At 42.8% G+C, this 27,848-nt stretch overlaps 1 protein-coding gene across 1 annotated transcript in view; it reads left to right on the top strand.

Moving 5' to 3' along the window:
• Positions 1-27,848, top strand: part of LOC146780158 (hydroperoxide isomerase ALOXE3-like) — a 512,047-nt gene that overhangs the window by 423,370 nt on the left and 60,829 nt on the right. Inside the window, exons 11-13 of the mRNA XM_085638403.1 lie at positions 17,451-17,572; positions 22,281-22,381; positions 23,283-23,450. Coding sequence (XP_085494529.1) covers positions 17,451-17,572; positions 22,281-22,381; positions 23,283-23,450 — 391 coding nt within the window. The remainder of the gene's footprint in view (positions 1-17,450; positions 17,573-22,280; positions 22,382-23,282; positions 23,451-27,848) is intronic.

Below are 27,848 nucleotides of genomic sequence, written 5' to 3'. Positions count from 1 at the left end.
ACCCCATATTTAATTAATTTATACGTCCATAGTATATGGTACTAAATGTACCCAAAGCCAATACATTAAATGCTACCAGTTGGCCTGCAGCACTCATTGTGCCACTCACACACTTTGAAACTTGTCCCAGGCCTGCCATTGAAACTTGTAGTGTAGTTTTAAAACTGTCAATTCGAACTGACAAAATAAACCGTTTTCCATGCCTAAACCTTCCTTTTTAAAATATGTAAGTCACCCCTAATATAGGCCCTAAGCAGCCCATAGGGCGAGGTGCATTAAGTACTCTCTCTAAGAACATTTTCTCTCAGAGGCTCTATACTGATATGGATAGTGCCCCACTCAAACTCATGTTGTTAATACAGTAATAAGTTACACAATAATGAGAAATGCTTTTTGTCAGTATGTTGTAAGTCAAAACCTTTTGTTTTTCATAAAACGTATACCCTACATATTGTCGGTTTCATTTAGCATCCTTCAGATATTGACTTCTATGGATCGGCACATTTGGACATTGTAATTCACATCTTAGATCAGGACATTGTAGTGATTCACCTCAACAACTTTCTATTAGCTTGTTGTGTGTATCATTCTGCCTATATTGTTACTGTAAGAATTTGGGTTATGGAGAGTGATAACCCTACTAAACCAAAGTCAGTATAAATCACAAAAGTCACTAAATTAAATTAATCAATGACAGTGGAGGCAGGAGGACAGAACAGCCTGATTCTTTGAGAGGATGTGGGAAAAGTACAAGGAGACACTGTTGCAAAGTACGGTATGGTGTGGAGGAGGAGGAGCTATGCATTGAACAGGAGCTCGTCCGAGGTTCTTTTGTGGCAAACGCGGCAGCTTGCCTGGCTTACGGTCCAAGTCAATGACTGCCCAGACTACCCCTGACCTCCACCGCTCTTTGGCCCTCACATACACTTGCTCCTTGTCTTCCTCTCTGCTATTGCGAGCCATTGCCAGCCTTGTCCGCTTTGAGGCAGTAGGCAGGGAATGGATAGAGGTTGTGGTGGCTTAATTGGCTGGAGGCGCCCGAAGGGTTGCAACAGCTGCAACGGTGGCAGCAAGAAACATTTGGCTGCTAGTAAATAATTTAGGCATGGTGCGCAGCCCCCCTCTGGTGATGAGGCGACCAGAATTAGGTTGTTGAAGGTTCCTCCTAGTGGGTTGCGCTCCTAGTGCCTGGAATTGTTACAGCCCCTTTAGTATTATACATACAACCTGATATAGTCTATCACGACCACAAGTGCCTTCTAATCTTGCAGCTAGGCTCCATGGGCCAGATGTAGGACCATTGGCTTTTGCACCTCACAAATTATGGAAAAATGCGAGTCGCAATTTGCGACTCGCAAAAGCCAATGTACAACCGTGTCAGTGACACTGTTAGCGATTCCCAATGGTGTTGCAAAATGTGAGGCTCATGACTATTGATGAGCTACTCGCAATGTGTGACCCCATTGGGATTGGCTCCCTATTCCAGGGATGGTGGCCTGCTGGGCTCAGCAGACCTCCAAGTCTGGGACTGCTTTTCAATAAAGCAATTTATTTGTAATGCAGCCTGTTTTCCTTAAATGAAAACAGTATGCATTGTTAAAAAAATTAAACATTTTTGTTTCATTTTTTAAGGGCAGGTAGTGGTCCCTGGGACCACTGCCTGCCCTTAAAATATATTTTTAGAGCCAGTCACGAAGGGGAAGGGGTCCCCTAGGGACCCCTTCCTATTTCCGACTCCATTACCACCCTCTTGAAGAGGGTGGTAAATTGCAAGTGTTTTGCGACCGCAATTGCGGTTGCAAAACATTCATACATGTCTTGTGAGTTGCTATTTGGAAGGGAACGCCCCTTCCTATTAGCAAGCCGCAAAACACTATTCTGAGAGTCGCAATTTTTTGTGAGTCGCAAAATAGTGTTAGTACATTGGCCATGTAGGTTTTTGCATGCGCAAACGGGTCACAAACCCATTTGGGCATGCAAAAACTGGTCGTACATCTGGCCCCAATTGCCTCGAGACTTGTCTTCACTATTTACCTATGGATGCACAACACTTTTTGCCCCCGTGCTTGCCGTCTTTTGTATTTGCGGTGTTCACTCTGGCTGCTTGACGACTGTGGGCAGCTGCTAGATAATTGATGGTTTGTGAACCTGTTCTAGTAGAGGCCTAGTGGGTATTTTGAGTAGAAAGAATCTGAAATCAACTTTTTTAGTTAGTGGCCCCATCAATGTCCTATTGATGCATGATTCAGCTTGTATCCTGATTAGGATTCTATTCTTTAAACCACTTGAGACCTCTTGGATCCAGATCTCCAGATTCCAGATAAAGAGCTGTTGGATTTGTGGGGACTGAGGTGAACTTGTGGATTTTGTTGAGAAGACTTCACCAGTATTTTTCTGGGCCGTTATCTTCCTTATTTTGTGTGAACAGCGGTAATGAAGAGTCATGACTATTGAGGACTATTGCGATCTAGGTCTAGCAAGGCCAAATTATGTCTCTGGCATGGCCCCCAGGAAGCAGAAGTCACTCCAAGAACAGCTTGGTAAAATAAATTTCTGTGCTCGATTATGGGCTCAAGGATACTGCTCTCCTCTTGAATGTGGCCATTACAAAAATGGGGTAACCCATGGTAAAAGGACCTAGGTGAATAGCTGATACCAAAAACAATGGTCCTTGACCAATGATCAATATATCTGAGACAATATGCTTCGCTTAGTTAATTTGTTTAGCTACTCCTGAGTCCAAAAAACACAGAAATTTTCTTTAAGAACAATGGCTCGCAATATTCAATAAATAGTTCAAACTGAAAAAGGACAACATCCAAAACACTGTGAAATGATATACAATTCGTTCGCATCGGGAAAACGTTAGCGATGTGTCTGCCGTTATTCAGAAATTAGTACTGTTAGCGATGTATCTGCCGTTATTCAGGATTAATCGCCTTAGTACTAAGCCGCGGTCGAGCTCACTTGGCACTGAGGCGCGAACGGAGACAGACGCTCCGTGGCTCTGCACATTTTCTGTGTTTGCTTGCTTTGATTGAATTCCTACGCCTCGGCGATTAATCCTGAATAACGGCAGATACATCGCTAACAGTACTAATTTCTGAATAACGGCAGACACATCGCTAACGTTTTCCCGATGTGAACGAATTAATTGACCTGTGACATCAAGCCCTCCATTCATTGGAATCCGGGATTTTTCCTGTGATTTAAATCAATTAGGTGTTTCAGTTAAGACCACCTTCCAGTCATGTTGCCCCCTCTTTGGACCTGATGAAGACCCGCAAGGCCAAGGCTTAAAAATCCCTAAGGCCAACAAGACGGGTCAAAACGTCGACGCCCACCCTTAACTACCTGGGACACATATTCATCTCTCCGTGCAAGACCATCAATGGGGTCATTGTTTGAAATATACTAATAATTTTGTATTTAATGAATGTGACCAGGTTTCTTGGATTCTGGACGGTGAATCACAACCGATCCACATTGCCTAAAATTGATTGAATATTCTGACTACTATGTTCCTTTCATTTCTTGTCTCATTCACTCACTCCTTTATCACCTTCCCTTAATGCACGTTTCTCTTTGGAGCAACCTCGTTCTGTCCTAATATTAAAAATGGCCAAAAATAAACGTATGTATATCATTTCACAGTGTTTTGGATGTTGTCCTTTTTCAGTTTGAACTATTTATTGAATATTGCGAGCCATTGTTCTTAAAGAAAATTTCTGTGTTTTTTGGGCTCAGGAGTAGCTAAACAAATTAACTAAGCAAAGCATATTGTCTCAGATATATTGATCATTGGTCAAGGACCATTGTTTTTGGTATCTCCTCTTGAATGTAGCAGTGATTTTGATCTAGGGGGAAACAGTAGCCCAAATACTAGTAAAACCTGTGCAATGGGGGATGTTGATGGGTGTAGAGTTGTAACCCCTATGAGTGGGAGTAGCCCTACAGGCAAGATGTTGATTTGTTATCCACCAAAGCTAATCAGAGTACATCCCCTGATACGATGGATGAATGAGTGAAGGGATTTCTAGACTACTCTGCTACTGCAAGAGTATCCTGGCACTGAGGTGGATGGCCCCACGGAGGATAACACCCACCCTACAATGTAAACAGATGAGTTTTCAGTTGCTTTCAAAACATGCTTTTATCTGGAATGCATTTTAGTGGGAGGGGGAGCTCATTTCAGTACTTGGCTACCAGCAGGCTGAACCGCCTCACTTCTTCCGTTTGGTGTGGGGAATGATCAGCAGCTGGGCAGACTGTGACCACAGTGATCTTTAAGGGCAGTATTTGATGATCCTTTTTTGCAGGTATTTAAGACCTTTCTTATAGAAGACCGAGTGTGCCACCATCTAGACTTTAAAAATGAACTTTTTTCAACTGGTTGCCAGTGCAACTGGTTACATTGATAGGAAAATTAGGTATTTTTGGGAAGTTGGAACAGAAGGTATATTGCCATATTTTGTACCATATGCAATCGCTGAAGTAGGTAGTCAGGGACTCCTAGGCATAAAATGGTAGCATACTCCACCCTTGAGAGGAACATTGCTTGGACTACTGTTTTTTGGGCTTCCCAGGGCAGGAGTTTAAGAAATGTCCTTAGCATCCTTAGTATCCAGCATGAGGTTAAAACCACAGCTGATATATTGGGTTTAAAGGATAGGTGTGTGTCAACATGCATCCCTAATTTCTTGCCCACCTCTGCCGGGGGAAGAAGTAAAGTGCGGCTGGCTGGCCAGGCCCATGCCGATCCAAGCAAGGGGTCGACACCACACAATAGGACCTCAGTTCTGTCTGGGGATTACATTGTAGGGAGCTGGCTTTAATCCATCCCATCACTGCTACCATGCAGGCTGCAAATTTGGGCTTGGCATCCAACACATTGTCGACTTTGGTCTGCAGAAGCTGGGTGTCATCTGCATAGGAGACCACCTGCATACCAAATGATTCAATTATGTAAGCCATAAGCATCATGTGAACATTAAAAAGTGTCGGACTCAGGGCTGAACCCTGGGGAACTCCACACTTGAGGTTCTTTACCCCAGAAAGAAACAGCTTAAGTCACACTGCCTGTCCTCTATGCTCCAGAAAGGATAAGGCCATCTCCTCCATCCCAATGAAGGCAAATAGAAGTCACAGGAACTCATGTGAGATCATGTCAAATGCAGTGGAAAGGTCTAACAAAAGTTATGATCCATTTTGGCCAGCGTACAACATGAATTTGTTTGAGTCTGTTATTACCATAAGTGCTGTCTCCATACTGTGGAAAGCCCTGAAGACTGAGAGGGGTGGAGGAGGTTGAAGGATTCCAAGAATGTTGAGAATGAACTATTTTTTCAATAATCTTGGAGGCCCTTGGGAGCAAAGAAATGGGTCTGGAATTAGAGAGGATTTCAGGGTCTGCATTTGGTTCTTTTAGGAAACAAAACAGCTGAGTCAAAAGGGTCAGAGCATGCCCACAACCATGCAGAAGTTTGTAGCAATGTATTTTAACTCGTCAACCAATACATTGAAAGTACCCTCAGATGTCTGGCTGTATGAACCTTGGAATCGGGTCAAATGCAGACATTCCAATTGCCTTTGGTCCTCCTTCTGAGGTTTACCAGATCAACATAGTTTCTGACATCCCAGAGTTTACGATTAATTGGGCAACAGAGAGTGTTCCCAAATGAGACAAACAAGCAAATTGGAGAAGATTGTCCAAAATGGGATTTAGACGATGCCTAAAGAGAACTTGTCAGGGGAGATAGGATGGCAAACTGTGATCACTCTTCTATTGGTTTATCCTAGATTGGCAATTATAGTGTCAGTGGAGAGGTTGAGAATTCTGTGTTAGAAAGGAACATACAAGGAGATAAGGACAGCTTATGGCAGTTGGGGTTGGGGTTAGGAGGGATGACTGATTAGAGTGCCAGGGCCAGGCAGTTAATTGATTTACTGCCATGTTTAAAAATACAGTCCCCAAACCCACCCCGCTTATCTTCTTATCGCCGCCGTAAAAGGTGCTTCTATTCCCCCTCAAATATCTCTCCCAATGTAGCCTCCCAGGATGGCTTAACTGAGAGATTGTCAGAGAGACCCAGTTACGCAGTCCCCCCCTCTACACAAGCCGTTTGGTGGGGCATAACTCTTTAGAAAATATACCGGAGTTTTCAATGCTGAATTTGATCACTTTAATGTAGACTACTTTGAGGGTATGTTGAAGTCTTTGGTTCTCCAGAGTACACAGAAGGCAAAGCAGATTTCCCTCTTAGAGACTAATAAGACTGCATTTGATGTGAAACCTAAAAAAAATTCAATTCGCAAGTAAAACTCTGTTAGAGAAAATGTTTGAGTAAGATCAGAAAGAGATTTCCATAAATAAGATGCAAATAAGCTACTCCTCCTATAGGGAAGTGTGTATATTTCAAGACAACCTTCTAAGCTTCTATGCAGGGCATGGTGTGGCACGGCGCTAAAGCGAGCCGAGGCAGGCGTGTTCCGCTCTGCTCCCGACTCCCAACCCCGATGCACCGGACCATACGGGACCATCTCCGCGGTTCTGCAAGTTGCCGCTGCGCTGAGGCGTCCAGGGATCGCGGGACCAGGACCAGCTAGAATGAGGCGCTCTACGGTCAACGGCCTACAGTAAGAGGCAAGCGCAACCACCATTATTTGTCGGTCGCAGTAAGTGAGAGACCCTAGAGGTTTTGAGGAGGTGCAGCCTGTACAACCACCTTGTGAGCACTGCTTGCTTGCCCCACAGCCCCCCGGCCCTACTGTCAGCACCTCGTCCTTTTCCCCGCCTTAAAAGAAACGTGCATAGAAAGCGGTACACAGTATAAAGACAATATAAAAAGAGAAACAAAACAAAAGCTGCACACCAATACACTCTGCACCTCCAGCACCCTCATCAATACCAGCTAACCCTCAGCTTCCCCCCTGCCAAGAGCACTCGAGGTCCAGCAGTGCATAGGGAAAGGGAGTGGCAACAGTGGACCGGAACCCTCGGGCCATCGGGCCTAAGAGGAACCAGAAACAAGCAACAAAAAGTGAACAAAAAAAGAAACAGGACAAATCGTACATAGGAGCAAGGCTTAAGGAAAGACAAAGGAGCAAGGATCAAGGAAAGAGCAAAGCGAAGAAGAAGTATACAAATTCCTGGCATCCCACCCTTGCCCTTCACCCAGGCCTCAACGTCAGCTCAGGCTAGCTTTTGCAAGGGTCCCTCTGTGGACCATTGCAAAACAAAATGCAAGACAGGCCAAAGATGGAAAATAGGAAGGCCACAAGGCATTGACCACACAAGTAAATCACCTGGATCACAGCCAGTGACCAATGAAGAGTCAGACAAAACCATAAATGGAAAGCCGTCCATGTCTACTACCACCTTGACCGCTATGGACAGTGCAAGTATTCAGGTCCCTGCTACAGAGATCAACTCAGAGACAGCCATAGAAGGAGCCAAAGAAAGAGATCCGTCATTACTTACCGCGCACAACACAGATGCAAAAGCCAGCAAGCGGGCACTGATCACAGATTTTTTTTAAGTATGCTGCAGACTTTCGCCCAAGAGCCATAAGGACAACACGGACCATAAGGACGCAGAACAAAGCAACAACAACACAAACCCCATTGTGTAGGCATTGAGCACCTCTCACATAGCAGGTGCCATAACACAAACAAAGAAATCCAGGGTACGGAAATAAATGATCTCTTCCCTCCCATTAGAGAAGACACAAGTACGCAATCAACTAATCAAGATTCATCCATACCCACGGCCCCAAACCCACCTGCTATCTTTCAAAGGCACCATCATCAGCTTGTCGAGGCTCAAGTTCACACCCAGCCGGACCCAAGCTGGGATCTACAATTCAGCCAAATGTCCCTTCCATTCCAACAGCAACTGTAAATGACAACCCAAAAAAACGAGGACGATCCAATGCATTTGCTAGACAATATCCTAAGCCCATATGCACAATCTCATTCTCCCCCTCATTGGCAGCCCCACTATCACCAGAACAACAGGGGTCCACTACAGCCTGCACCCAAGACCGTGACAGTTTTGCCCTATTACTAGATCCACATAAAAAAGGTACAGAAAACAGAGCAGAAACCACCTCCACACAAACTAAGCGAGCGCTCGCCAAATTAATCTAAAGAGCCTAGACCAGCCCCAGCGATTGCACTTAATGCTCTACACAAAAACAACCAACCAAGTAGGATCAAGATTCAATCGGACCAATCGGATCAATCAGACCAAACAGACCAATCCCAGACGAAAGCATCGATTGGCTCTCTAACATCCGCCGTATGGCCCCACCTGCAAAAAAAAAGGAAACCATCGCAAAGGCAATGACATATCATGCTGACAAGCTAGACACCCTAGTCAGGCTCTTAAACTTCTTAGCTATCCATGTTCTGGGGATAGACAAAGGTTGCACCCTCTCAATACCATGATCTTGAAGGTCCAGCAAGACCAAGAAATCACATACCACACATGCCACAGCCTCCAAATAATTGACAAACTAGCAGCAGTACTGACCTTAATTTCAGAACTGCTGGGGGCAGTTAGGGATCCCCAAACAAAGTCCAAACTGGCCAAAGACCATGAACACAAGTCATTTAGGAGAGAAGATGGGGCGAGCCCTCAGACCCCTAGGAGCTACAGTCCAAGAGTCAAGGAGACCCACAATACTCCTGTGTGGGTAATCTCATCCACTCTTGATACCCTGAGGGAACCTGAGCAACCGTCATCCAACAACTACTGTCTGCAACTGACAGCAGATGTAAGCCCCAAATGAAAAATTGCTAACTTACCACTCGAAGAAGGAAAAAAAACGCTTGAGGAAAGCAAGGAAAAGTAAATCTAACAGGGGTCAAATGCATCGTTATCACAAATTACAATGCTCATCGTGAATGACAAAAAAATTGAGAAGGTCATTATTGAACAAAGCATCAGGAATGCTGTTTGTATTAAGGACCACTTCACTACACCTATAAAAGAGACTGCCGCCTCAAGCAGCCCTAAATAACAAAAAAATGCTAATTCACTAATACGGAAAATATATAGTATATTCAATCCTTTGGAAAGGCAGGAACCAAACAAACTAACCACCCAGGTCACCCAAAAAACTAACATCATACTAACCCCTTGGGGTAAAACGACAGAAGCTAGCAAACTCAGCCCACAGGAGGCTGTCAGCAACAGACTAGCTGTCACGGAAGAGAGGCACAACTACAAATAAGTCATGATAGGAGCACACTCCCTGGGAGGCACGGAGGTCAGGCCAGCAACGGACCGTAAAAGCACTCAACAAAACAGCGCACAACACCACTCAAACCCAGTGCTAAATTATTCAGAGCCTATTGAGGCAGTAAAAGAGACCCCAAGCGACTGAGCCAAAAAACAATACACTGATCTTCCCAGCAAAGGACTCCCTTTGCCGCCAGATCTGTTCTACGAAGGAGTGATATTGAAGCCACATATAAAACATCCTTACTCACCGGCGAGTTAAATACTTCCAAACCTTCTAAAGCAATGGGGACAGACTCCAGTGAGACAGGAAGTCCTAAGGCTCCAAAACCCAGAACCATCCAGAAAACAGATACCAAAATTTGTATATCACTATTTAAAAATCAGATAAAGGACAAATTCCACCCAGAAGCTTGGCAAGCAACAAGGTTTGAACCATCGGAACACCACCCACAGATTACACAAAAGCAGGTACTGAACACAATAAAACACCTGAGATTGGATGGGGCCTCGGGCCAAATGGCCTGTCTAACACACTATTTAGAAAAGATCCATCCTTTTGGTCCGGTCACCTAATGCCCCTGTTTAACACACATCTTAGAGTTTTGCACCATTCCTGATTTCTGGCTAGGAAGTATTTTACAACCCATATACAAATTACAGATTGATAGCACTCATTGATGTTGAGGTCAAAATCTACGCATCAAACTTGTTGGCAGACCTTGAGGATTGGGTCAGCAGCAAAACCTCATTCTGAATACACAAACAAGTTTTCAGGCAGGGATGGGCAGTTTAACAAACAAATCTGCAGTCAACCTCCTGGCCAATCAAGCCATCGTCAAATAAAATATATACTCTATGCGTGCTTTGTAGACCTCAAAGCAGCGTTCGATAAAGTGCTCAGATCCAAGCTATGCGCAAAAATGAAATCTTGGGGAGCTTCTACTAAATTATTAGAGGCAATCATAAATCTCTATTTGCAAACATGGGTTCAAATTAAAAAAGGGGACAGGCGAAGTCTAACTAATAAAACCTCAACCATCAATGGCCTAAAACAGGGGTGCGTGCTGGTCTTCTTGCTTATTTAACATCTACACAGCTGACTTAGAGAACAACCTTCGTTCATCACAAGGCAACCCTCCAAAATTGGGCAATGTCCCAAAAGTAGGTCTCCAATACGCGGACGACATTGTCTTACTTTCTCAAGTGCCTCGAGGCTTGCAGCGGTTGATTATCAAATTAGCAGAATATACCACCTCAGCTTAATTAGTAATCAAACTACAAAAACCGAAGGTCATTTGCTTTTCCAGTGCCCACAAAAAACGCCCTAAATTCATCTGGATTTTAAACAACAACCCTTTGTCCCAAGTGGACACATACAAATACTGGCAGTGTTAGCCTACAAGATCTTGTTTATTCCCCAGTGACTGTTGAGGCCAAGTTGTGCTGATGTGGCTGACACCTTGTCTGTCTTCAATTAAATCTGCAGATGGGTATGGGATAGCAGGGCCAGGTGGTCTTCAAAGTCCAGGTCATCGAGCAGCTTCCAAGGTGTCCATCCGGATCCCATTTCTTGTTTTGGATGTCTTTATTATCCAGTCTATGGCCAGCAGGCTAAAAAAAGGCAAGAGCAAACAACCCTGATGGCTCGGGTCCTCTTTTAGAGAGCTTACGGGAGTTGTCCTTAATGGACTATCTGGCAGTTCATTCCCTCATAGAGTTCCTGATGATTCTTATGAGTTTGTCTGGCACAGTGTATTGGCAGGGGAGATTCCAAAGGGTCTCTCTGCCCACGTTGTTAAATGCCTGCTTATATTCTATGATGTTGACAGGGGAGAGACACATTCCATTGGCAGCTCAATGATGATGTGCAGTGTTCCAATCTGTTCTGTATAGGATCTGTCTTTGCGGAGGCCGGCTTGTTGATCTTACAACTGAGCATCAACTTGTTCCTTCATTCTGTTCAGGATGACTCTGTTGAACACTTTGCCTGGGGTTGACAGGAGAGTTATTCCTTTGTAGTTTACGTAGTTACTGAGGTCACCTTTCTTGGGGATCCTGTGTGATATCTCTCCTTCCGGTGTGATGGCAACTTTTTCTCTTTGCAGATCCTTCCATACATGGGGCCTGGCATGTCTACTGAGTTTTCAACGTCTGCCTTAAGTGCTTCAGGAATGTTGTTGGGTCTGACTGTCTTCCCTTCTCTCAGGTGTTTGATGGCTTGCCGTATTTCTTCCTTGGTTGGTCTGCTGCAGTCGATAGGCAAATCCTTTTCAGTTGGGTGTACATCTGGTGGAGACTGCAGCACATGCTTGTCCAGCAGTTCTTCCAAGTGCTCTACCCATCTTTTTAGTTTGCCTTCGGTACCTATGATTGTCTTCCCAGATTTGTATTTAAAAGGTCTTTCTGGCTTGCTGTATCTGCTAGAGAGTTTCCTCGTTATGTTCCATAGTTCTTTCAAGTTTATGTGGCTTGTTTGTTCCTGGCCTCTGTGGCCATCGATGAATCTTTGCTTGTCTGCTGTTAAGCTTCTCTTTGCTTCCTTATTGTTTTTTGTGTATTCGCCTTAGGTTTTTGCTTTTTCTGCCCTTGCTCAGATGGTGTTGACTGCAGCTTTCTTTTCCTTTCTTCTTGGATTTTGCAGAGAGTCTTGGAGAGGACCAATTCATTATGCTGGTGTTTCTTAGGACTCAGTACCTCTTGGCAGTTTGATTCACTGTTTCTTTGATGTTCTCCAACTGACTTTCCTCTGGGTCTCTGTCATCCTTTAGTTTTTGCAGGACTTGAAACTTGTTACAGAGGGCGGCTGAATAGTCACTTCATTTCAGTGCATCTTTGATGAGGGTGATGTTATATCGCTGGCTTTGGTTTCTCAGTTTCCTCCTTGCCTTCTTCAGCTTTAGCTTTAGCCTGGCCATGAAAAGATGATGGTCCAATGCCATGTCCGCTCCTCTCATCATTCCATCTTGCAGGGACCTCCTGAACTTCATGGCAACGCAGACATAGTTGATCTGGTTCTCTGTTGAATGGTCTTGTGACTTGTGTGTTCTTTTGTGTGGGAATACACTATCGCCTATCACCAAACTGTTCAGGGCAAAATCTTGTCATTGAGGTGCCCCATCAGTACTGTGAAGTCTCTCTCAAGGCTTTTCTCTAGGCTGGACTGGAAACTGTTGTAAAATTGTTTTTTTCCCTCCTCTTTGTTGCCATTAGTAGATGCATAGTTTGAATAACATTCATGTTGATCCTCTTTTACTTTGTGAGGAAGGTCGCTGTGATGATTCTGGGACCGTGGGCTTCCCATCTTATTAGAGCTCTGTTGGCTGCTGGTGTTAGAATCAGTGCTACTTTCTGAGTATGTGCAGGATAAAGCAGCATTCCCCCTGAAGCCAATCTTTTCTGTCTGGATTATGTCCATCTGTTCCCACTAATGCCAAGCAGGGCAGGGTTGTATTTTTTCATCTCAACTGCCACTTGGGCTGTCTTGCCTGTCTCTTACATGGTCCTCATGTAACATGTCCCAAAGGGAATGGTCTTGGTCGAATGCAGGTGGATTGACTTTATAGCTTTTAGGGATCTCTGGCTTTCACCACAAGGTGTCATGACTCTCAGTGAAAAAGATTCCTCTCTCTCAAGGCTGGGATGTCTTATAGTTGAGATTTCTGTATCTAGAATTGTATCATATGGTGGAGTAGCTAGCCCCACACATAACCCCACCTCCTATCGCACTGGGCCTGGGGCTGATGATGGCAGAGTTTGTTGTATCGTGAACCTGCCTAAATCAGTTCGCACACTCATCCTAATATTGTATACTAAGTAATGTTTGTTTTTGTTCCAACATAATGCATATTAAGTGAATCAGGATTACCACATGGTTATAGGTAACTCAGCTGTTTTGAATGCTATTAAAATTGATATATTTTAAACTTTAAATATTGCTTATCACACATCTCTAACGCATTAGTTTATGAAATTCTCTCCTTTCCTTTCAGCATTAGATAGCTAGGTTCCGAACCATCTAATACACCCAGTATATTTGATGGTGTTCTGTATCATATCCCAAGAGGCAGCGTGGACCCCCGGATCTGGTTTCTCCCTTTATCCCTACCTGATTTAGAATAGTTTATATATATTTTTCCCATTGCATCTCTATGGAGCTGTTAGAGTAACCGCTTACTCTGAGCCCTGTGTGAGCGGCAAAGTTTGGAAGTACAAGTGCATGTTACATTCACAACTTTTTTAATGTAGAAACTGGAGGTCCAGCAAGGCCATTCTGTTGGAAAAAGTTTATCTCATAACTGATCTTTAACACTAAGCAGTTCAGAAGTGGAAAATAATGCATGCAGAAAACATGTACACAAAGAAGAAATAATTTTTTGAACTGTGACACTTCCATTACTCTCAATGGCTAACTACATGTTTTGATGGATGACCACAATATGTCTTTGTAGATTCCCCAAGGATAAAGGATTCAAACTGGAGAGTATTCTTAAGTTAAACCATAAACTAGGAGGTTTGTCAACCAGACCTCCTTCTTGTGGTCCAAGTCTGCCATATTTTCCAAGATACACTGACTGGTCACATGGCGCTACTATCAAAGAGTATGCTCTGAATGGTCTTCTTTGCCCATAATTTGATATACTTCTCCTATCTGCGAGAAGGACCCTTTCAGTGTCACTCTAGGCCCACACAATCACCTACAATTACAACTGATGTAGCTTGGAGAAGCTCTAGTAGATGTTGAACAGAATGATGGTGTCACCACTTACTGTTTTGTGAGGAATTCCCACATGAAGGTTTATGTGGGGGACTGTTTGGCAATGTATGCCCACAGTAGGATAGAAGTACAAGAATGCAGGTGAGCCTGGAAAGGATATATGAAAGAATGAGTCAACTTACCTTGCACAATTCTGTAAACCAGTCCATAAGCAATGAGGTCTTATAAACCACCCTATCAAAAGTATTGAGACTCTATAGTGCAGTTACATGTACTACCTTGCATGTTTAGGGTATATATTAAAAATTTGTTCTGGTCCTTCAAATGCTATTCCCATCCTCAAGAGTGCACCAAGTGTCCTCACACTAGAAATGTTTGAGTGCCAACTGTTAGATACAGATATTTCTCTATGGAGCATGCAGTTACTCACACCCAGGTCATTGAAACTGTACTTAGCAGGATGTGACCCAGTTGTGGGGTTGCAGATAATATAATGCAGAACTCCTGAATCCCGGTAGATTGGGATACTAGGTTTTCAGAGGTTAGTAGACAGATGACAACAAACTGATGTGCAGGAAAGTGAATTGGCATTGTTGTGTGCTGGGCCAAGACCTGGGGTGCTTAGATTCAGAGAGACACACAGTGAACTGTTGCCAGCACCTGCTGCCACCTGTTGATTCTTTTTAGCCTAACCATAATGTTTCTGGCTCCAGTCTCCCTCTGTTTACCTTTCTCCCCATACTCTTTGCTTCTCCTTCTTATCTCACACCACTCCCTGACCTGGCCCCCTCTTCCAATTAGGCCCTGATATAAAGGAGCTCAGGATTGGCCTAGGTTATTAAGGAAAGAAGGAAATGTGTGATCACAGGTAGGGCACTGCTCTAAGGTAAGGAACTGAGACCTCTCCAAGCATATGACAGCTTTCATAACTGCAGAGGGTATGTTTCACTGTAAAAAAAGCCTTTAGAGCACATTAGTGCTTTCACAGTATTTCAGTACACAATCAATAGGATTCCAGAGGGAACTGAAGGCTGTATAGCCTTCCAGGATGATATTGTGGTAATTGATGCACATGAAAAAACATGATTGAATTCTGGAAATAGTTCTTCAGACATTATCAGTGAGAGGTTTAGCTTTAAAATGTAAGAAATGTAATTTCATAGTGTCCAGTGGGCAGTTGTGTGGTCATACCATCTCTATGGACGGGGTTCTAACCCATGGGATGGTTATGTTTGAAAGATACCAAAAGCACCAGAGACTATAGCCAGGGTGCAAGTGATTTCTAGTTCTGACAGAGCTTAACGCTAAATTTTGAGAGGACTCATCTGCAAATATTAAACCACTGAGCATTGCTGGGAAATAATGTAAAGATTTTATAGAGAGTAGATCAGAGAAAGGTGTTCAACATACTCAGAATAAAGATTTTTCATACTACTTGTCTTAAACTGTACAAGGTGGAGTGGAGGTCATTGAGGTGATGATTGGAGCACTGAGAGTGACAGGGCATCGATGTGGAGTTGGAGTAGAGTGCTGCTGTGCAATAATCATCAAGAGAACAAACTGGCTTGTGGGGAGAGCGATGTGCAGTGAGCTGTGTTCCTTGGCTTGGGAACATCTTCCACAGAAGGGACAGAGGATAAAGTGAACAGCAGAATGAAAAATCTTGAGGTGGATTTACTCCCCATGGGACAAAATGTGATCAAAATGAGGGGGGGAGAAGAAGCAACCGATATAGGAATATTCCCTTGAACTATGGCTATGACACACTGTTGTAAACCTAAGATCACTTGGACCTTTGTTTTATTCCTTCATTTTGTGTTGTTAGCTTTCCTCCATGTTTTTAAAAGGGGGAAGGTGTGTGGCACCTGAAACTGTGCATCGTTTTGTAGATACGGATGAAATCTCAGTAGGGCATACTGATCTATGTGGTTGACAGAATGTTGGAAGTGGAATGGAATGCTATGTGGGGAATGTGAAGGTTGGGCTTTGAACTGGGCAGCTGTAATGAGCTGGTTGTTAAGTGTGTAGCACTTTATCTATCCTGTGGTGTACCTGTTCTGCCTTATGCTGTGAAAAATCAATTTACAGAATAAATGTATCTAGATTGGCCTTTGATCTTTCATCTCCATGGATTTCCTCGCAATGCCAGTAGGTCCCTGTATCAAGTGTGAATGTGAGAGGAACATGGAGGCTGCAGTGAGGCAAGAAATTGTACTGCGTAAACTGTGTATGAAAAATGAAAAGAAAAGAATGCTTATGAAGAAGTTCACCTAATCAATCTTTCAAAGGTAAGCTGAAGATATAGTGTCTGCTCTTGGTGAAGTATGCTTGTGGAGTATACCTATGTATCGCGTGGCGGAGTGATGAGTGGGCGATCTATTTTGCAGCCCCCAACTCTTTAAATGTGAATGTTTTCTGTGTATCAATCCCATTTTAGGAGTCACAAAGGGTACTTTATGTTAAGGCAATCAGAGACAAGGTAGTTTGCTGACGTTAGCAGACCACCATTCCTGTGATGACCACAAATCAGAATGAGTCACAATTTGCAACCTAGCATCTTTTTTATTCATGAGGTCCTAATCATAATGTTATTAACAAACATTAAAACATATGTCAGGTCATAATATTCTTTAATGGGTGCAAACGTCTGGTTGCAAATTTGAACCACTTTTTTTCCAATAATCATTTTGTATATTGGGCTGTTGGTGTGCAGCCATATGGCTATGGGCAGACAGTGAGTGGTCATTGAGCTGGAGCACATAGTAAGTAGGTGTTTCCATGCTGGCGGCTTAAACAGAGGTTCCAGCAGGCACTTCAAAAAATAAAAGCCTTGATTTCAAGAAGAGGGTGCTAGTGTGATGTGTCTATGCAATGTAGCACTGGTAGAATTGGATTTATGTGTAAAACACGACAGGGCACAAAGCATGTGAGCCAAAATTGAGACAACAATTTTCAATCATGTTGCCTAAAAAGGGGAAACAAGTGGAAGTGAGCATTAACTTTCAAGATGAAATTGTGGATTTCTTGAGAGGATCTTGTTTTGCTGGATTTCCCCTGAAGGCATTGGGAGCTTTAGGAGACAGCAGGTTGTGTGGACCTGTTTGACTTATCTCAGAGGGAAATGAGATATATTAACAAGTAAGGAACTGAGGCAGCAGTAACAGCCCCTTTCAAGTGAGGAGGAAGTCTTCTTCCTATCCTGAGGTCTAATTCAGCAGCATTGGTTCTAGAGTAAGTACAGGAGTTATGAGCACATTGGCTCCCTAACCCCGAGTGGTAGGTCATATTATTAAATATAAGGGACCCCCTTGGAAAAGACTCGACACAAACTATTGCCATATAGCTGGCATGAATTCATGCTAAATAAATGTTAGATGAACACTGATTGCTCTTACTGTAGTAACAGGTACAGCTTCACCTTCATTGGCCTGGAGGTGTTCTTCATGCTCTTTCACTCATTCATTCTACTCCATTTCCTGTTGTTCTTAGCTATGTGTCTAGTATTGTTGACTTCTACTATAAGAGTGACGAGAGCATCCAGACGGACTCAGAGCTTCAAGCATGGGTATCTGAGATCTTCAAAGAAGGCTTCCTGGAGAGGAAATCCTCAGGTATGATTGGTTGAACCCCAAACACATTCTTCTGAAGGATTTTGGCTTCACAACCAAACCACAAGGCATTGTGCGAATCCAAAAACTAAAAAAAACCTACATGCTTGTAGTGCCATATGGGGTTCCGGGATAAAAAAAGTTTGACATTGTTTGGCATTTAGGAACAACCTAGACAATTTCACTGAATACTGCCTTTTTCTAAAGAGAGCAATAAAATGTAAATTTGTGTTTTTGAACTGAAGCTTCTTTGTGCTACTTTAACATTTTTCAGAGCACTAGAACTCGGTAAGACATGTCTATCAGTTCCAGGAACGGACTTGGAACAGTGCTTAATTTGAGCAGGTGGTTTCCAGTGCTTGGCACTGGCACTTAATTGCCAGCACTGGAGCTTATGACAGTCTGCCACATGGTAGCGCTGTCTGCCTCATTTAGATATGAGCACAATAACAGCTGTTTCTTAATTCAATTTACATTGACAATTACTAATTCCTGCCTCCCAAACCACTCATTGCTTTGGGGGCCTGGAATAGTATGAATTGTTACACTTGTTAAGAGTGTGCTGGTTAGGTGTAATGTTGGCACTGTCTTTGGCAGCGCTGGCAGGGGCAATGGATGGTGCAAGCTGTAGTGTCCTCCTGACGATTATTTTACAAATTAAGCACTTACTTGGAATGTAGTACCCTATTGAGAATCAGTAGAAACTTTGCCAGAAATTAATGATCTATAGGCCTACCTTTGAAAGCACACAACTGAAAGCCTACCATTATTTCCTTGGGCCATCTCTGATGTATGCACATCTGTTTCTCATATGACATAGGTTCGAACACAGTGCAACATGTTATCATCAACATATATACTTTATTAAGCTATTATAGCCAGTAAAGGTGCCACAATACAACGTACAATTAAAAATACAAATTGTACAAAAGATTAAGGGTGGGCGTAGTTCGCGAAGTAGCACTTCGCGAAGCTACGCAAAGTGAAGTTCGCACTACGCGAGCTACGCGTAGCACTTCGCGAACTGCGTAGTAACATGTTCGCACTGTGCAAGATGTTGTTTTCAATGATTGCACAGTGCGGACAAGCAACCGGCACTGTGCAATCATTGAAAATGGCATCTTGCACAGTGCGAGCTGTAGTTTTCTGCTGCTCGAGTAGATTTTTACTCGAGCTGCAACTTTCTCAACGCGAACTGGTAGTTTCTCATCGCGAGCGGTCGCGAGCATACGCGACCCCTCGCAATGAGAAACCTGACCTCCTCGCGTTGGGAATCTCGCCGGGAGGTTTATTTTCCATGCTCGCGATCGCGAACAAGGAAAAAGTCTCGCCGGGATGTCATTTTGCTTGCTCGCGGTCGCCAACTTGACGTTGAGGACCGCGAGCAAGCAAAAAATGACCGCAGCACTACGCAACACTACGCTACGCGTGTTCGCACTGTGCTACGTGCAGTTCGCGTAGTGCGAAGTAGCGCGAACTTCGCAAACTACGCGAGCGTAGCGTAGTGCTTCGCCCAGGCCTACAAAAGATGCAGCTATAAAAACAATGTAAAATACAATACAGACCTGCTAAAACATACAGTGGAAGCAGTGCCACTCTGTAACAAATAGCTCTTAATTCATGACCAAATAAGGGAAGAGTTACTTATATATAAAATGTACATTTCTGCATGCATAAGGGCTTCCAGAGCTCCAAAACGTCCTCAAAGTGTGGATATAGTCACATTTTGGGCCCATAGCCCATTTGAGATTATATTACCAATTCTTTCAAGGACTCCTGTATTGCAGTTAAAAATCTTCCCATTGGACATACAACATATAAAAATCATATATTTATCAACAGACTAAGAGCTTGAACCCTATTATTAATTTTATAAGAATTAAAAGGAGGTTTTAAAAATTCCTTCCATTCTTCTAGAAACCACCAACAGTCCAGCAAAATATGTGGGCCACTACATTTTACCTGTATTCCACATGTACACAGACCCTGTTCATTTCTCATTGCAGTTTTTATCTTCCTGTCTGCATTACATGGGTTCTGGCCAACTCTAAATTTCAATACCACATTTCTAAGTTTAGGAATTGGTATGGTCTCAATGTAGGGGAACATATGATCATTTCTCTACCCATTTACCAAGAACTGGATGGACAATTTACTCCTCAGATAACATGTCTTCTTCTCAAGCCTTTGTGTTACAATAGCACGTAGCACCTGTTTGGGGATCTGCTGCCCTAGTTTTCATTGTTCTGGCTCTAGAGAATCATTAATGCACATCTTACCTAGCATATGCCTAACCTGGAATGCCCAATTAAGTTTGCTTTCCTCTATTTCTCTTTTACGAAGGTGTGATATTTTGGGGATACCTTCTCCACTTGATCTCTGCCAGATGTTCAATGTAGCTTGCAGTCCTTGAAAGTACCAGGCTGTAAGTTGACATTCTACTCTCACTGCCTGGATCATAGTTGATAGTGGGAGAGCAAGGAGCTTTTTCACACATTTACTTCCTCCAAATTCCAATCCAATTTAAAACCTAACGATAAAACCTCTACTCCGCATTGGAATTGTGGGCGGACCATTGCATGGAAAACTGATAGAATTGGCCGCAGAGAAGAGGCTCCATACTTCAGCTTGAATTGTTTAAGGCCCCATATTGAGGATAGAGTCTTTGGGGCAGATTTACAAGCCCTTGCGCCACTTTTGCGTCACTTTTAACATGGGAAAAGTGACGCCAAATTGGCGCAAGGGGCTTGTAAATCTGCCCCTTTGCTTTTAGTGATTGTGTGTGGTCCCTTCAGTTTAGCTTGCTATCGAACCACATACCCAAGTATTTATATCTGTCCACCACCTCAACTCTGACCTCTCCCAATTGCCAGTTAAAGGAACCCTTTATTTTCCCCAGCACCATTATTTTAGTATTTTCTAAATTAACCTATAAACAATAATCATAAAAAGTGTCCAGTTTTTTTTTTGCAAACCCAGCTTTGTCATGTCCCTTATCATTAGATCGTCAGTGTATAGCAGACATGGTATATGGGTTCCCCCATCTTAGGGCTTAACCCACCCGCCATACGTAATGTATTTGATAAATCAGAAAGGAACAAAGAGAATACCAGTGGGTCCAGAACACAACCCTGGCGTAATCCATTATTTATCTATATTTTCTTAGATAGCGTCCGAAGGGTATCCAAGATTACCTTGGCTCAATTCAGCGAATGCATTTCCTGAATTAGTGAGAGTACCATTTTATTGATTCCAAGCTTCACCAACATATTCCACAATAGTCTCCATTATACTAAATCAAAGGCGGCTCGGAAATCGACAAAACAGCAGAACAATCTACCTCGCAATTCAGTTGCCTTTTTTGCCATTGCCCATAAACTAAGGCAATGGTCTATTGTTGAGTGGCCCTCTTTGAACATGCCTTGCACTATCAGTATCAAGTTATTCTGTTCTACCCAGGTCTTCAAAATGCCTAAGAATATCTTAGAAAATACTTTCTCCCTCACATCCAGCAGACCTATAAGGTGGTAATTCTGGGGCTTTGTGGCGTCCTCCTTTTTGCATATTGGTCTAACAATTGCCCCCTTCAAGCTTTCCTGTAAAATTCCGGATGTTAAAATATTTTGAAAGGTGACATTTAAAAAGCTTGCCAACCAATCCATGTTATTTTTCAGAATAATTGCTGATAAGTTATCTGGCCCAGCTGCTTTCGTTAGTTTTAGAGATTGGATGGTTTCTTTTATATTTTGGAAAGAGAAATACAGCTTTATTTCTTCTGCATCCTTAAACCTTGTTTCCAGAGTCTCGTCTACCGTCTCACTATTGTACAAATTGTTCAAATAATTAACCCAATCATCTTTTGCAACTAAACACTGCATTTCCCCTTGCACTGTTCCCTACCTTACCAATCGCCAGAATAATCTTATATTATTTGTGCCTATCACTTTAAACATTGTTTGCCAATTTTTGGTCATGTTTTCTATTTTTCTTTCCTTCGACTTATTTTTATACTCAGGTTTTGAAGAGATTCTCCATTGTTTCCTTAGCCTGTCTTTTTCTATACTGTCTTTCCTATTTTTGTGTCCTCAGTTTTAGGCTCCTACACTGGTTATTAAACCAACCATTTCTATTCCCGCCTTCTCATACCAATTTTCTTAGTCGCAGGTCCTGGTTTTAGGTGTAGCCTTAAATAATTTACCACCTGCCCAATCACCTTATCGTACCATGTAATGACATTCTCACTTTCCTCTAGATTACTGAGGAATGCATTATCAATCATCAGGTCATTAACCAATTTCAGACTGTCCTCGGTTATATGGGTGGTTATGCGTCAAGGGTGCTCTATTTGTAAAGGGACCACTCTATCTCTTTTTGAACCTTGTTCTATCTTGAGTAATATTCATAATGGCCAGTCACCACTGCCTTCACTTTGCAGAACCTCAAACCCTTCTACTTCTGTAAAATGCCAAGCATTTCTAAAAGCATAATCAATTGGGAAATTATGATTCCCTATTCGAAAGGTCTTTTTTGCGGGGCGGTCGCTATCTACACATCCATTGGCATAGAATAGCCCTATGAATCTTATGAACTTTGATAGAGATTCATCTTGTGCAGAACCACCTGCTCTTGTAAAGATTAGAGGGGGCACATGTGCCATGGTTAATCAACATGCTATGAGAAGTCATAATTTTTTCTGGTATTGTTTTTTCAGGATTTCCGTCTAAGCTACAGACCCGCGCGGAACTAGTCAAGTATTTGACTATGGTGATTTTCACAGGTTCCGCTCAGCATGCTGCTACTAACAATGGGCAGGTAATTGTGAATGTTCTTCTACTACTGCAGATGATGATGACAAATATTCAAGGGAAGGGTAGAATCTAGAAAAGGGATCCATACCATTAACATCTTAAGAAGGTGTGAGTGGGATCAAGCATGCAAGGGTGTTCTGCTGCCTCTAGCTAGGGTTTGTGTTATATAAATATCAAATACATATGTTATTGCAAAGAGATGAGGTGATCAATTTCTAAATTGATTTTGTGACCTTAGAAATGACATGAAGTGGTCTAGATGTTTACCAGAGTCCATTGCTCTGGGTCGAGAGGTTCTGGAATTCCTATGTATAGAAATCTTCACTGATGGGACTGGTGTACCTTCGAACAGTCAGAGTCTAAATTTGAATGGAGATAAGTATCGCAGCCATCACACATGGTGGGCCACAAGCCAATGGTTCCCCCATTGAACCCCAGCAACCAAGTCCTACATTGAAGGATAGCTTAGTACCGAATGAGAAAAACAATTCTCAAGCAGGCCACTCCTTTTCCTATTGTTTTTGATATACACCTGTCTGTAATTATTGACAATACCCTTGATCTGTGATTATGCATAATATAGAAACTCCAGCTAATATTATGCCTCCTGACTGAAACACATCATGCTCCAACCTTATCTCCAATGGTGACTTCATACCTAATAAAGAAGGTGTTACTGTCTTAATTGAGGCTGTCTGATTACCTTAGATCATGTATATATGTCCACTTTGTAGCTTGCTTCGAACAATATTGATGTAGCCTCTATTGACTTTTCAAGTCAATAGTTTTTTCCTAAAGTGCCCTGACAGGCTTGGGTCTATTGGTGCTATATAAACCTACACAGTATAATAATGGCAACTTTCAACTGTTGCTTTCTCTTTCCTTTTTGGCTTGGGCAACTGTAGTTCGATTTGCTCTCCTGGATGGTGAACAGTCCCTGCTCAATGCGCCAACCTCCCCCCAAGACCAAAGGCACAGCAACGCTGGAAAGCGTCCTGGAGGTCCTGCCCGAAGTGGGTACTACTGCCAGCTCAATAGCTATTAAGTTCACCAGAAGCGAGCCTGGGGACAAGGTAAGAGTTATGTTTTCTTATTACATATGGGTAGGGCGACCACAAGAAACTGGGACAGGCTGCTGACAAAGAAGTAGGTTCAGATCTGTAAAAATAACTATCTGCACCCACCCATTGTCGTGTAGTTTCCACCAATCAGTAGGAACTGCACATTTGCAGACCAAATAAACTGAGGATGGTGCCAGGCTGAAACCATGTACCTCCATAGGATAGGTTGGACATTGTACCAGCAAGCTCGCAGTGCCACTGCCAGTTCCCCTAAACCTGAACAGGGAGCAAACAGTTTTGGCAACCACTGAACATGACAACTCTGTGCCCTCAGGAACCATGGTGACAGATTTTAAACTTTATCTCAGTTACTCGTACTTTCTTGTACTCAGAGAAATATACAAAGAATATACAAAGTGGCCTTTTCAATATTTATTGAATTGTAGTGATTCCTGTACAGAAAATATGGGCTGCGATGATTAATAGACATAAGCAAACAAAAGTTATAAGTGTCAACACAGTGAAGAAAACAAAGAGCTCCACCATCTTGGTGAGAGAGGTTATATATGTGAAGGAGTCAGGTCCCACGTTCTAGATCAAATCTGGAACCCTGGTCAATGGCCTGCATGAAAGTGTAGAGGGGAGGAAAATCATTATCCAATTTACTCATCACTGCTCCAAATAAATCATGGCTCCTGAAGAATCACAGACTCTCAATCTACAGTTAGTTAGTTTATTACAAACCCAAGAACAGCGGCACGTACAAACACCTCAATACGAGGTTGTAAAAATACGTCAGATCTAATACAAAGCCAAACCTATGGGTGAATTCAGATGATGTAACATATACAGGATAACAAATTCCAAGATCAAGACACAAAAGATAACAGCTCCAATATAAAGAATTCCCATTCATTGGAAGCTCGTATGTAAAAACATTAGTCTATCCCTACACTATCGCTACTGTGACATCCCTACTTATCATTTCCCAAAGCAAGATCTGTAAACACATGAACGCTTTCTAAGAAGTCCATCGACATTGAATAGGTCAGGTAGCATAGAGCTACAGAACTCATTCTAAGATGTTCTCATGGCCAGAAATCGAATCCCCTTGGACACTGTCCCTAATTCAATATGGAACACACATAGTACATCCCACAATGATGAGGTACATTGCACCATACTCTCGAACCACCTCCCTGTAGGTAACATTTCATGGACAATGATTCTCCCAGCCTCAATCAGATGACCTTGATTCCCAGGCTCACACTGTTTGAGAAAGCACGCTGTACTCCATTATCAGCATCGGCATTCAATGTATCCTCCTCTCCCCGAACCTAACTACTAAAATAAAGACATTATTCTAGCTAGCACGAAAGAATCATTTCACCTACAACAGAAACGTGAGAACAGAACTAATGCAGAAACACATGAATTCTCTATCGATATCCATCCCAAGAGCCGTCAGAGTAATGCACAATTAGGTCCACAGAAACCCGTCAACAAAGGAAATGAAAAAGGCCTCATGTTACAAGTATGATTGAACATGATTGCTGCACATTTCAATTACTACATTACATAAGCACATCCATTAAGTGATTATATGTCGCCTTCAAATATTGCTATACATTTCAACACTTTCTATTACATTCTCATAGCAGCTACAGCCTAGATTTAACATAACAATAGATTATATGCGGGTGCAAACTACTCATGATTATAATGCACCGCTGTACTGAAAGAATAACAGTTTCCCGCTCTAACACATGTGATCATATAAAATATTATATCAATCTAGCGTACTCCTACTATGCTAAACCTAACTGAAGTGTCTAGGGTGTGAATATATGATCTGCCAAGAAAATCCTGGTCTAGATGATCTAACCACTTAACCTGGCTGGTAAGAGTGTATGACCCCATCTTTGTCACAAACTGGACACCGCTCATGGAGATGTCAGTCAGCTGCTTAGCGAATGCTTCGGCATGCAGGGCCCTGTGAAGTCAGAAGAAGTGTCTCCTCTAAGTATGTTAGGAAACAAAAGGCTATATATATAAAATGGCATCCTTGCCTCAGGCCGAGATTGTGATCAGGGGACCATTGTTTGTGTTCCACAGATAGCTGTGCTGCCATTTTGATGTAATAATAAAACACATTTGTATTACGCACGTGAGAGGCCTTGCACCAATGCCAAGGCAGTGTTCCCTGTCAGCAAGGTTGGTGTTTCTGCATTGATGTGGCAAATAGAAGGCAATTTTTGGAAAAAGGATTGTGTACATGTAAGAATCGCACACTAATTCCTACTAGGCTCAACTCGGGTATATGACACCACATTGAACTAAACTATTAGGATGCCGAGACAGACCCTCTAAAACCAGGACCGTCTAGGCAAATCCAGGATGTCTGTTCCCTCTACATATGGAAGTTTCCGCCTCCTGAATTATTTATTTAAGAAGAAGTAGCATGACATTTTGATCAGTTAATTAGATATAATGTTATAAATAAACCAGAGAGGTGTTCTAGGTTTTAAACAAATAAGCTGTTTTATGATGAACAGACTACAACACACTAACAGAGAGAAAACAATAATACAGATATCCCTAGTACCATAACGTGATAGATTTTAATTTAGCACAGTGTGCTTCTTTCATTGTTCTTTTGTTAGAGACTCATGCAGTAACATTGAGTGTGAGACATGCGCTGGAAACAGTGATACCAGAGATGGGGTATAGACGGTGAAGAAATTGTAATCAAGAATGATGCCCATCCAATCCCAAGTTTGTGAAAACTGCAAAGTACTTGAGCACCATTGATCTGAACGGAGGGTATTGGCAGATTACCTTAGCATCAGATACCAAGGGGAATTCTGAATTTCCCATGCCAGAGGGACTGTATCAGTTTCAAAAGCTGCCCTTTGGGTTGAAGAATGCTCCTGCCACTTTTCAGCACCTGGTGAACCATGTTCTTGAAGGGCTGGAGGAATTCTGTGCGACCTATCTGGATGATACTGCAGCTGTTCATGGCAGGACCATCAGAGACACCTATGGGAGGTGTTGGCTAGGGTACAGGAGGCAAAACTGACCATCAAGGCAACCAAGTGTGCAGGTGGGTCAGTCCTCCCAGTGGCGGCTGCTCAGAAAACAAAGTGGTGAGGCAAGGGCAGCAAATGGAAGAGGAGGAGGGAATAATATATTTAAAAAATTACTTGCCTGAGTCCAGCTTCTTCCAGGATCGAGTCATTCTGCACAGGCTCCCAGACTCCCCACCCAATCCAGACACTGCTCTCATTCTGTTACCCAGCACGAGAGCAGCACTGGTATTGGCCTGAGCGGGCTGAACTAACGCTCGCTCAGGCCTTTTATCCACCCAGCTGAGCTACACAGCTGGGCTGGGGAAATGTAACTGTGCAAGTCGGTTTGGCCAGCCACATCAACTTGTGCACTTACAGTTCACAACTCTCCTCTCCCTGCTGCCATCTTAGACAATGGCACCATCCCGCCCTACTCGGGCCACTTGGCTCAGCCAGGGAAAAATTTTAATGATTTAAAAAAAATGATAATAAAACTATTTATTAGCTCCTGGCTCTGAGCAGTTAGGCGATGCTCCTCTGCCATAACAGAAGAGTCACAGCGATGTCTACCTTGGGCATGAGGTAGGTAACAGAAAGATTCACCTGTTGGATGCCAAGATTCAGGGCCATATTTATCAGTTTTTCACACAGTGCAGCGCAGCAAGCATGTTGCATGGGAACACCCATGCAGCACTCATGGAATGTCTCCTTAGTGCAGAGTAAGGCAACACTGTGATATGCTTTACTCAAGATTTATGAAGCCACCCAGGTCACGCAAGATGGCTTGTGCGGTTTCATAAATCTCATTTTTGAGTTGCCTCACACTTGCACCACATTGCATGCTGCAAAAGTGATGTAATAGGGCTCATAAATATGCCCCTCAGTTTGTGATGGAGTCAGAAGTGTCTACTTCCCAGACTGAAGGTAGGGTCATTTTAGGACTGAGCTGGTTTTATAGGAACTTTGTGGAAAACTCTGGAAGTAGAGGTGCCCTGATGCCTACTTTGACCTCCAGGAAGCAGCCCAGAAAGGTGATCTAGTCTCAAGAGTGCTAAAAGCCATTTGAAGAATTGAAGAAGGCTCTATCACTGCACCTGTTCTGAAAGCAGATGACTACAGTCAACCTTTCATTGCACTCTGACAAGGAAGTTTTATTTGTGTTCGCTCAACTTGATGACAAAGGTAGAGAGCTTCAAGTAGCCTTGATCAGAAAGAGGTTACTATCCAGAGCAGCTAATAAAATGAAGTATTTTGCCATACTATGGGCCTTGCGTACGTTATGCCCTTGCTTGTTTGGCACTAGGTTTGCTAAGCAAACAGATCATAAGTAATTAAAGTGGTT

Source organism: Triturus cristatus, chromosome 12, assembly GCF_964204655.1.
Source record: "Triturus cristatus chromosome 12, aTriCri1.1, whole genome shotgun sequence".
Lineage (NCBI taxonomy): Eukaryota > Metazoa > Chordata > Amphibia > Caudata > Salamandridae > Triturus > Triturus cristatus.
This window is presented reverse-complemented; position numbering and strand designations above follow the sequence as displayed.